The sequence below is a fragment of the Coregonus lavaretus genome, assembly GCF_964263955.1.
Source record: "Coregonus lavaretus genome assembly, chromosome: 13".
NCBI classification, from domain to species: Eukaryota; Metazoa; Chordata; class Actinopteri; order Salmoniformes; family Salmonidae; genus Coregonus; species Coregonus lavaretus.
Window position 1 is genome coordinate 14,421,562 of NC_140000.1, and position 12,781 is coordinate 14,434,342.

Genomic DNA, 12,781 nt, shown 5'->3' on the forward strand with positions numbered 1-12,781 from the left:
TACCATCAGTAACACACTACGCCACCAGGGACTCAAATCCTGCAGTGCCAGACGTGTCCCCCTGCTTAAGCCAGTACATGTCCAGGCCCGTCTGAAGTTTGCTAGAGTGCATTTGGATGATCCAGAAGAGGATTGGGAGAATGTCATATGGTCAGATGAAACCAAAATATAACTTTTTGGTAAAAACTCAACTCGTCGTGTTTGGAGGACAAAGAATGCTGAGTTGCATCCAAAGAACACCATACCTACTGTGAAGCATGGGGGTGGAAACATCATGCTTTGGGGCTGTTTTTCTGCAAAGGGACCAGGACGACTGATCCGTGTAAAGGAAAGAATGAATGGGGCCATGTATCGTGAGATTTTGAGTGAAAACCTCCTTCCATCAGCAAGGGCATTGAAGATGAAACGTGGCTGGGTCTTTCAGCATGACAATGATCCCAAACACACCGCCCGGGCAACGAAGGAGTGGCTTCGTAAGAAGCATTTCAAGGTCCTGGAGTGGCCTAGCCAGTCTCCAGATCTCAACCCCATAGAAAATCTTTGGAGGGAGTTGAAAGTCCGTGTTGCCCAGCGACAGCCCCAAAACATCACTGCTCTAGAGGAGATCTGCATGGAGGAATGGGCCAAAATACCAGAAACAGTGTGTGAAAACCTTGTGAAGACTTACAGAAAACGTTTGACCTGTGTCATTGCCAACAAATGGTATATAACAAAGTATTGAGAAACTTTTGTTATTGACCAAATACTTATTTTCCACCATAATTTGCAAATAAATTCATAAAAAATTTGTGATTTTGTGATTTTCTGGATTTTTTTTTCTCATTTTGTCTGTCATAGTTGACGTGTACCTATGATGTAAATTACAGGCCTCTCTCATCTTTTTAAGTGGGAGAACTTGCACAATTGGTGGCTGACTAAATACTTTTTTCCCCCACTGTATCTATCAGTCTGTCTACCCATTTACAGTGCCTTCAGAAAGTATTCACCCCCTTGACTTTTTCAGAATGTTGTTATTACAGCCTGGATTTAAAATTGATTAAATTGAGATTTTTTTGGGGTCACTGGCCTACTACACACAATACCCCATAATATCAAAGTGGAATGATGTTTTTTTTTTTATGTTTACAAATCAAGAAAAAATGTAAAGCTGAAATGTCTTGAGTCAATAAGTATTCAACCCCTTTGTTATGGCAAGCATAAATACGTTCAGGAGTAAAAATGTGCTTATCAAGTCATATAATAAGTTGCATGGACTCACTCCGTGTGTGATAGTGTTTAACATTATTTTTGAATGACTACCTCATCTCTGTACCCCACACATACAATTATCTGTAACGTCCCTCAGTTGAGCAGTGAATTTCAAACACAGATTCAACCACAAAGACCAGGGATGTTTTCCAATGGCTCACAAAGAAGGGCACCTATTGGTAGATGGGTAAAAAATTTAAAATAAATATATTTGAGCATGGTGAAGTTATTAATTTAACTTTGGATGGTGTATCAATACACCCAGTCACTACAAAGATACAGGTGTCCTTGCTAACTTAGTTGCCGGAGAGGAGGGAAACCGCTCAGGAATTTCACCATGAGGCCAATGGTGACTTTAAAAGAGTTACAGAGTTTAATGGCTGTGGTAGGAGAAAACTGAGGATGGATCAACAACATTGTAGTTACTGTACGCCACAATACTAACCTTACTGACAGAGTGAAAAGAAGGAAGCATGTACAGAATAAAAATATTCCAAAACATGCATCCTGTTTGCAACAAGGCACTAAAGTAAAACTGCAAAAAATGTGGCAAAGCAATTACATTTTTGTCCTTTATATGTTTGGGGCAAATCCAACACAACACATTACTGAGTCCCACTCTCCATATTCTCAAGCATAGTTGTGGCTGCATCACGTTATGGGTATGCTTGTAATCGTTAAGGACTGGGGAGTTTTCCGGATAAAATCCTAGAGGAAAACCTAGTTCAGTCTGCTTTTCACCAGACACTGGGAGATGAATTCACCTTTCAGCAGGACAATAACCTAAAACACAAAGCCAAATCTACACTGGAGTTGCTTTCAAGAAGACAGTAAATGTTCCTGAGTGGCTGAGTTACAGTTTTGATTTAAATCTAATTGAAAATCTATGGCAAGACCTGAAAATGGTTGTCTAGCGATGATCAACAATCAATTTAAAACAGCTTGAAGAATTTTGAAAAGAATGATGGGCAAATGTTGCACAATCCAGGTGTTTTATTTTTTATTTTACATTTATTTAACTAGGTAAGTCAGTTAAGAACAAATTCTTATTTACAATGACGGCCTACACAGGCCAAACCTGGACAACGCTGGGCCAATTGTGCGCCACCCTATGGGACTCCCAATCACGGCCGGTTGTGATACAGCCTGGAATCGAACCAGGGGGTCTGTAGTGAGCTTATCTCCCTCAATAACTTTAAGCATCAGTTGTCAGAGCACCTTACCGATCACTGCACCTGTACACAGCCCATCTGAAATCAGCCCACCCAACTACCTCATCCCTATATTGTTATTTATTTTGCTCTTTTGCACCCCAGTATCTCTATTTGCACATAATCTCTTGCACATCTAGCATTCCAGTGTTAATACTATTGTAATTATTCTGCACTATAGCCTATTTATTGCCTTACCTCCATAACTTGCTACATTTGCACACACTGTATATATATTTTCTGTTGTATTTCTGACTTTATGTTTTTTTTTTACCCCATATGTAACTCTGTGTTGTTTTTATTGCACTACTTTGCTTTATCTTGGCCAGGTCGCAGTTGTAAATGAGAACCTGTTCTCAACTGGCTTACCTGGTTAAATAAAGGTCAAATAAAAAATAATAAAAAAAAAGCACTGAGATGCAGTGCCTTAGACCGAGACTTACCAAGAAAGACTCACAGCTGTAATCGCTGCCAAAGGTGCTTCTACAAAGTATTGACTCAGGGGTGTGAATACTTATGTAAATGAATATTTTTCTATTTCATTTTCAATAAATTAGCAAAAATTTCCAAAAACATGTTTTCACTTTGTCATTATTGTGTGTAGATGGGTAAGAACAAAAATATTTTTATCAATTTTGAATTCAGTCTGTAACGCAACAAAATGTGGAATAAGTCAAGGGGTATGAATACTTTCTGAAGGCACTGTATCTACCACTCGATCTTTAAATCCATCCACCTACCTATCTAAAGTATCTGCTTTCTAGTATGCTATTGCAGCAGTATTGGAATTGCATTGGAGATGAGCTGAGCATTACAGTGCAGTATGAGGTCGATCTCATAACCATAGCAGTGTTGTTGCCTCCTACCTCTTGGCAGTAGGACAGGATCTGGTTGGGCTCTGTGAAGCAGCCTTGGCGGCCCTGAGGGTCAGGCTCCCATTGGCCAGTCTCAGGGTTCATATGCAGCAGCTGACGCCCACAGAACATGGCAATCTGCGGCTCGGCCACCAGGGGCCCCGGACCATTCACCTCCGCCATGGCCAAGGCCTAGAGAGAGGGAGGTAGACAGGGAGAGGAGAGGGGGTGAGGTGTGGTAGGAAGAGAAAAGAGAAGTTGAGAAATAGAAAGAGTAATAGATGGAAGGAGAGAGGGAAGAAGGTAGAAACATGGAGGGAGAGAAATACTTTGTTATGATTGTCCTGAGAGAGAGAGAGAGAGAGAGAGAGAGAGAGAGAGAGAGGTGAATAGCAGTCAATACAAACAAAGGGGTGGGATATTATCCCTCCCCCTCTCTTTCCTACCCTTTCTCCACCCTCCTCTCTCTTTCCTACCCTCTCTCAGCAGCCTGCTAGGTCTAGGATGTTGTTATTGATCATGGGATCCGTTCCCTCTGCCTGCAGCCTGGGGGTTGGGCCCAGGGGAGGCACCATGGAGGAACAAACACCAGCCGGCCCCGGCCCCGCTGCTCCCAGTCAGGTGTTAATACAAGCTCATTGACCGCCGGGCCACTTCAAGCACATTAACACACAGGAGAGGGAGGGAGGAGGGGAAGGGTAGGGAGAGGAAAGGAAAGGAGGAGAGTAGAGGAGGGAGGGGAGACAATGATGTACACTCTGCAGGAGATAATCTCCCCAGATGTAGAGACCAAACATGCTTGTTTTCTAACACAAGCTGGGTATTATGACGTCAATGCTTCACTAGGATTATTTTAGAAAGGGACATAGAGGGATGGAGTTATCAGGTGTGTTCACACATACAGTGTATATATAGCACAGAGATATGACTCCTCTTTGGTGCAGAAAAAGTAGAGGAATATTTCAAAGACATGCTTGAATGTCTACCTAACAAATAATTCAGCTCAGTCTTGCCGTTCTTCTGGCTGAACAGCCATGAGTAACTTATTTACATTTTAGTCATTTAGCAGATGCTCTTATCCAGAGCGACTTACAGTTAGTAAGTGCATACATTTTTCATGCTGGCCCCCCGTGGGAAACGAACCCACAACCCTGGCGTTGCAAACTACACGGGGCCATGAAAACTGATATGACGGAAAGTTCCAACAACATCACTATCCATCCTGAAACTGGCAATTGGCAACCCAGAACCCATTCAACCCGTCTTTATGACTGGCCCAACTGCTTTAATCTCCATAGACGAACAGATGGACTGACAGGCAAGAAGAGCAACACTCAGCCAATTAGCATCAAGATGCCCATGGGTAAGGGGGAGAGGAGAAAAGAGAGAGAGGAAAGCAGGGCGAGTGACGTCTGATCAAAGGGAAGCTCTGCCTCAGCCGACTGCTGCTAAAGTGTTTGAAGTTCTAATTAAAATGTATATCCAAAATAAATATATACAAAACCCATGAATAAATATACAATAAATATAATAGGACCGGAGGAGTCTGTGCATTAGAGCCCCACTTTAGATATGAATGTAAACTATGATAATGAGTTGATTGGATTATAATTAAAGCTGTATGGACGTGGCTGAGCGAGGCCTTGAGGAATGGGGTTTGGAGCGCCAGAATGGTGTAGAGATACCCAATTTATTTGGAATTCAGCGATAATCTTAGCTCTGTGCTTTATTAATTCAAGTCTCTATGACTACTGGTACTCAACGTGACTGTTTTAATTAAAGTCTATGACTACTGGTACTCAACGTGACTGTTTTAATTCAAGTCTATGACTACTGGTACTCAACGTGAATTTAGATTCTTCTCCCCATATACAGTAAGTGGACATAGAACTGTTTGATGCCAAACATGCATATTAGTAAGAGTGGTGCTTAGAGATGTTGATTTCTGCTGAACTGGCAGCTTTCTGGGAGCATGTTATTGATGTGTGTTAAGGAAAGTGTCAGTGGTTTGTGTGTGTGTGTGTGAATAAAAGTGCTTGCTTAAGCTACACACAGCCCACACTGACAAGCCACTGTGCCTGCTGAGGAAGTGGTTATATAGATATGTCTCTTCTACTCGGGGGAAGGTCAACGGCACAAAAAAGACTTCTGGATATTTGAGAAGATGACCTGACAGCACTGCTGTGCTCCAGCCTTCATCCAGCACCCCCACCCCCTGCAGCCTGCGCTCTCCAGTCCTGCACTTCAGCAGAAAATCGATGGTGTACGCCTGCAACTGGATCGCCACGCTCCCTCCGATCAATAGGAACCCATCTGGAGCCAGAGGGCCTGACCTCCAGCGTGGAGAGGAGGCTCCGCAGCACCTCAGCCAATCCCTGCTCTCCCTGATTCACCACCAGATTAGATGGGCCTGCTGTGATAACAAATACTAATCACAAACACTCTGCCTGCGTTCCCTAAATGTGCCCTGGATTTGTTAATACATTGTTCTATCTTCTCCTCCTCCTCTCTTTCTCTCTCTCTCCTCTTCAAAGTTACTATGCCCTGCCAGCAGTTATGGACTCATGCCGTCTTTGACCCACTTTGGGAATAATCGCTCTGTATTTCACCATGTCACCACCATGACAACCATCACGCAAGGACAGACATCACACCCTCCCACTCTCTCCTACTCCTCCGTGGTGTGACTGCCACCCACGCAGTGTCTCAGTATGGCGCTAACTGGGAAAGTCACATGTCTGATGGCATGAAAGTACCACTGCAGGCCATGATAGTCTAAAGTTTAAATGTTCCAATCAGAGCTCCATTTCATTCAGTTTAGTAAATACATTGACATGGAAATATAAGCCCTGGCATATTTGCATTACAGTCATTTTGAAATTCATAATTCAAATTCTGAATTGACATCAAGGCTGCCTAGCTTCATAAAAGGTGCAGTATCTCTCAATTTGTGTTTCATTCATAAATGCATGAAATCTGTGAATTTCAATAGAGAGACCCAGGAGAGATGTAAACTCTCCCACCCACACACCGACTCATTAAAGAAGCCTTGTATCTCAGTGAAACAGACAGGCTGACTAACACTGTTGTTTACAGTAAGGTACGGTACAGTTACAACCGTCATTTACTTATGACAATTGTTTACCACACCTGTTCAACAGTCACCTGGGTCCTATTCAATCTGGTGGGTTGCAGATAAAAATTTACTGCATAGACCTGGCATGACACTTTATTACACATAATATATATATATATATATATTCTATACAATACACCTCTATCTGGAACATTTTGAACATCAACATCCTAACTGTTTAGGTCCCTGTCAGGAGATGGATTCTATCTGGCTGTGACAAGACAGCATGCCCTCTGCTAATTGGTCTAAACGAGTTTTAGGAGGAAGTACCAAAAGCCTGAATGAGAGGTGCTGGTGTGGTCTTGGCGTTTGCCTTGGCACACTAGGAGAATCTGCTTAGCCAGACACAAATCCTGTTTAAATGGTAAATCAATCAATCAGTCAAGTGTAGCCCCCATCTAACCAAGGCAGTCAATTGAGAAGATGCTCTTGCTAAAGGGTAGCAGGATAGAGAGGTAGCTCAAACACATTTCTAGGTGTACTACTTACCACAAAATGTGTCATTTATTTTTCAATATATTCAGTAGACTTTTAGTATTAGTCATCATGGAACTGAGAATTAGTCTCACATAAAACATATGTTTTGTCAGTTTGACTCCTCTTAATTATAGCTCTAATTGTCTCTTCGTTCTCTGCTCAGTAGAAAAGCCAGCCTGGGTTCCTCTGCCTGCCAGGATGGGGGCTTTTCATTATATTTCTTAGTCAATTAGGCTTAAGACCACTAAGACCTCTCTGCTGTGACCACAGTTGCGTGAGCCTCTCAGACAGACACCCCTGGCCGGCCGGCTGACTGGTCTGGCCGGCTGGCTGAGACGTCCTGATCCACACTGCTTCACAATAACACCTCCCAATCTGTTAACAACTACCCAGCTCCTCCAAGGAGAGAGAGGAGAGAGGCTGAGGCTGGAGAGCTGCTCTGTTCTGTTCTTTCCCCCCTGGGCCAACCTTAATTGGACAGTTAAGGACTGGATGTCTCCCAGAGATGTACAGTACAGTGTGAGCTGAGGTGTGTGTGTGTGTGTGTGTGTGTGTGTGTGTGTGTGTGAGAGTGTGAGAGAGAGAGAGAGACAGGAGGGGTGTGTGTGTGTGGTGCCCCATCCCCATCCTTCTCCCTCCACCTCCTTCAAGGCCCTCTCTCTCCCCCTTCCCCCTCTCTCTCTCCCACATATCACACCTTAGTGCTGAGGGAGCTAAACACAGTGGACAGGAGAGGAGTGCTCCCTGACTCCACCACTGCAGAGGCACAGAGCCAAAGAGCCAGAGTCCACCTTATCATTAATAATTGCCTGTTGACACAAGCCCAGAGACATCGATTGCCTTTTTGCCTTTTCCTGGTTCCTTCCCTCTCGCTTGCTCCTCATTGTCCCTTGATATTTCCCTCTCTTTCTCTCCTTCACCATCATCCACTAACTGGGGATGGATGGACTCTCTACTCCTTTCATGAACAGTACTCCCTAGTCCCTATGTTCCCTAGCCTCCAAGGAAGAAAACATCCCAAGGAGGTATTGAGTACTCTGACACAAAGAGCACAACGGGCAGAGGGAAGCACAGCGGTCTGGGGATATCCTAGCATAGCATGAAGAAAGAGAGAGAGAGTCATTCTCATTTCTCAGATGCACCTCTGATAGGAGGTAGTTAAGATGCAATGCAGATGTGATAAGCAGATGCATGTGTGTGTGTGTGTGTGTGTGTGACTGAGTACAGGAGACAAATAAAGAGACCAAATGAAAACCATAATCTTGCCCATAAATATCTCTGTGTCAGCTGGGCTGAGCTCGTGCCAGGCCAGGGCTGCCATCAAATTTGCATATTCGTCTGGCATCACCACGGCCCACCCCCTTGTCTAATTAAATATGCAGCACCTGTTCCCCCCTGCCTGCCTTTTGTTGCAGGATGACTTCATCCTCTTTAATGATGCAATCTCCCAGCCCTACACGGCAAGGCCAGGCAGCGGAGGGGGAGGAGCCACTCCATCATCTGTCAACCCCTTTAATCCATCAGATGGCCCTGCCATAAATGTTAGCTGAGCTGCACGCCTGACACCGACTCATTTGGCTCAGCACTTCCTGTGTGTGGGGGGAGGAGTCCTAGCCTAATGGCACTGATCTAAGGTCAGTTTGGATTTCTAGTGGTTAAGGTTAGGACTTGGGGAGGGTCAGCTGATCCTAGATCAGTAGCTAAGGGTTGCGTGTTGAGAGGACCATGTTGTGGCCATGGTAAGTCTATGTTCAGACTGGTGTACTGATGTTGATGGATGTTCAGTGGGGCCGGGTGTTGAACCGGAGACATGGGACCTCTGAGGGGTTAATCCCCTGGCAGCAGGGATCTGGGTTATTTCACCTGCTTATTTACAACCCTCCTCCCTGTGGGCTGGCTGGCCGGGTCCCACCGCAAGGGCGAGGCACACACACACACTTCCACACACAGATAAGCACATACACTGGGATACATTCTGTACACAAATGTACTCACACACACACAGATTCAAAACACATGAATGCATATGAACGGATGCACAGAAAGGCATGCACGTCCACACACACTTACAAACACACGCACACACAGCCTGAAGCCTTGCTGTGCCTGTCTCTGTGGTCCTCTGCAGCACAGATGGTCAGATAGTGGGACGCTGCCCGGCCCTGCTGCCCCTCCCTTCCTCCCTCCCTCCCACATTTCCTGTGCCCCCTCCCTCCCTCCCTCCCTCCCACATTTCCTGTGCCCCCTCCCTCACATCCCTCCCTCCCTCCCATCCCTCTGCTCTCTGTCCTCTCCTTCCCTCCCTCCCACCTTAACTTTGCTCTCTGTACCCTCCCTCTCAATCCACCCCTCCACTCTCTGTCCTATCCTTCCCTTCTAGACTATCCCTCCATCCCTCCCACATTCCCTTTGCTCTCTGTCCTCTCCCTCCCTCCCTCCCTCCCTCCCTCCCTCCCTCACACCTCCCACTGACTGCTGATCTAGGCTCTCTCCAGCCAGCCTCTCCCACCCCAACCTCCCTTCCCTCCCTCCCTCACCATACCTTCCCTCCCCACCGACCCCTTCCCTCACCACCACACCTTCCCTCCCCACCCACCCTCACCACCAACCCTCACCACCATACCTTCCCTCTCCATCCCTCCCCACAATACCTTCCCTCCCCATCCCTCACCACCAACCTTCCTTCCCCATCCCTCCCCACCATACCTTCCCTCCCCATCATACCTTCCCTCCCCAACACACCTTCCCTCCCCACCCACCCTCACCACCATATCTTCCCTCTCCATCCCTCCCCACAATACCTTCCCTCCCCATCCCTCACCACCATACCTTCCCTCTCCATCCCTCACCACCATACCTTCCCTCCACATCCCTCACCACCATACCTTCCCTCCCCACCATACCTTCCCTCCCCACCCTCACCACCATACCTTCCCTCCCCATCCCTCACCACCAACCAACCTTCCTTCTCCATCCCTCCCCACCATACCTTCCCTCCCCATCCCTCACCACCATAATTTCCCCTCCCCATCCCTCACCACCATACCTTCCCTCCCCACCCTTCCTGCCCTCACCATCCTTCACCACCTCCACACAAAGCCCCACACTCTGCCGTTGTTCCATCCCGTCCCTGGACCCATACTAAATGGTGAAATGGATTTGGGAGCATTCATCATCGTAATCACAGTGTTTAATTATTCATTGGCTTTGCCAGGGTCTCTTCCTCATCTGCCAGGCAGCCTGGGCACATGATAATGAGAGAGGCTCGTCAGACACACAGGGATGCAGAGAGTCTGGTCTGGTGGAGCGTGGAGACAGTTAAGGTGTGAGTCCCAAATGGGGGCCCTGATCACAAATAGTACACTATATTTATAAAATGAATTGGACGATATAGGGAATAGGATGCCATATTGGAGGCAGGTTAGCTCTCAACATCGACCCCCATCATTGCTCCATACTAATTAAAACCACACTGCTAATTGTTGTGGTTTCCAGTTTGTGCTGGGTACCTAACACAACAGTTTGGTGGCGGATTGGTAGACCCTTAACCTGCTGGTCTTAACCCCCAATGTACGCCAATTTGATACGCAATTTTATATGCACAATAGCAGACAAAAGTAGACATCATACCAGGGATATGGTTAGGAGGCCACTGTTCAATAAAAGCTGTCATTAATTAAAATCAATAGAACAATGTTTACTATGATCTTCGTGGGCTATACTCAGCCTTGTCTCAGGGTAGTAGGTTGGTGGTCTGTTGATATCCCTCTGGTGGTGTGGGGGCTGTGTTTATGGCAAAGTGGGTGGGGTTATATCCTGCCTGGTTGGCCCTATCCGTGGGTATCGACGGACTGGGCCACAGTGTCCCCCGACCCCCCGTCTCAGTCTAGTCTATGTGCCGGGGGTCTAGGGTCTGTCCTAGCTGGTGTAATTATCCTTTCTTATCTAGTGTCCTGTGTAGAAGACTTCACGGATCCACCTGTGACCGAATACCCGAGACCTGGTCCGGGACCCGAGTGGGTTTGGATCCAGAATTCTAAATAATGTAATGGATCTGGGTCGAATCTGATATGTTTGTCATGGGTCTCGGGTGTGTGTCATTTTAACTGACTTGTCCGGAAAGGCCCTTACAGATCCGAACGTGACTGCTGCAGTAGAGAGAGAGAGATACATTTGATCATTTATGCTGCTGCTCTTGCTTTTCACAAGAGTGGAGCCTGGTGCGTGTAGCTTGTTTTTGTGGTTGTTGTTGGCCAATCATAAGTCACCAAAGCGGCAATAGGCTACAGTCATAGAGCCTCTGTGTGTGGCACAAGTTAGGAGATATCTAATCAATGGAAGATGGAATTAAAATGACAGAATTAAAAGTTAAAGGAGAAGGATAGGCTACAACAACCAAGAGCCAACAGGTAGGCTGCTACATAATATTCTGAAAGGAGTTGTTGTTATTTGTAACTGTAGGATGGGAAAGAGCATGCACTGCAGCCTCAAGTAGCCTAGCTAGCTAATGTTAGCTTAACTAGCTTCTCCCAGTTTGATGCAGTCAAGACAGGTACTACAGAATCATATTGATGATAAATAACCTAGCTATGGCAGCTTTTAGTCTACTATAGCGCGAGTCGGCTTGGTTGGTTGTTGTCTCTCGTCTCTACTCCCCGTGTCACTCACTCACAGTTTGGCCCCTCCCCCACCTGCTAGAGTGGCACCTCTCTTTCCCTCTCGAGTTTTATCAGCTCTGGTTACTAAAGTAGCTTAAAAAATGACTTTTCTGCTGCTTCCCTCATTCAGATCGGGTCTGGATCCGACCAGGTCTATACGGAACGGGTCTAGTTGTCCTCGGGTCCATTCGGAACCGGTCTCAAATTAATGTATGCATATCGGGTCCAGTTGGGAAAGGTCTATTTCGGAACGGGTAGAACTCTAGTGCTCTAGTCCCGTGTGATCTTAAGTATGCGCCCTCTAATTCGCCCATCTTTCTCTCCCCTCTGGAGAACCTGAGCCCAAGGACCATGCCTCAGAACTACCTGGCCTGACGACTCCTGGCTGTCCACAGTCCACCTGGTCGTGCTGCTGATCCAGTTTCTGCAGTTCTGCCTGCGGCTATGGAACCCTGACCTGTTCACCGGATGTGCTACCTTGTCCCGGACCTGCTGTTTCAACCCTCCATCTGCTATGAAAAGCCAACTGACATTTACTCCTGAGGTGCTGACCTGTTGCACCCTCTATAACCACTGTGATTATTATTTGACCCTGCTGGTCATCTATGAACGTTTGAACACCTTGACGAACATTCTGGCCTTAATGGCCATGTACTCTTATAATCTCCACCAGGCACAGCCAGAAGAGGACTGGCCACCCCTCAGAGCCTGGTTCCTCTAGGTTTCTTCCTGCCTTTCTAGGGAGTTTTTCCTAGCCACCGTGCTTCTACATCTGCATTGCTTGCTGTTTGGGGTTTGAGGCTGGGTTTCTGTATAAGCACTTTGTGACATCTGGTGATATAAAAAGGGCTTAATAAATACATTTGATTGATTGATACTATATAAAACAAAACAAAATTAACTGGACATCTAGTCAAACACATTCTCTCCCTGTAATGGAGGATTGTTGTCTTTCCTTCAACCCAGAAACGAATGGATACCTTACACAATCAAATCAAGTAAAACATGGCTTAGATCACCCTGGTAGAGGGTCTTATTTATGGTGATGCTGTGACATCATTGTCCCTCAGTGACCCTGACTTCATCCAACCAGATTACAGAAGTGCCCCGTCCAGCTGGGCCCACTGGGAGCAGATGGTCTATAATCACCCTGGCCACCCCACAGGTCACTTAGGGCCACAGCACCGGCCAGAAACC

General features: G+C 46.3%; 1 protein-coding gene across 2 annotated transcripts in view; it reads right to left on the reverse strand.

Moving 5' to 3' along the window:
- LOC311140329 (amyloid beta precursor like protein 1-like) overlaps positions 1–12,781 on the reverse strand; it is a 58,769-nt gene that overhangs the window by 27,661 nt on the left and 18,327 nt on the right. For both annotated transcript variants that reach the window (XM_084175348.1, XM_084175347.1), the window contains exon 2: positions 3,326–3,505. In XM_084175348.1, coding sequence (XP_084031474.1) covers positions 3,326–3,505 — 180 coding nt within the window. The remainder of the gene's footprint in view (positions 1–3,325; positions 3,506–12,781) is intronic.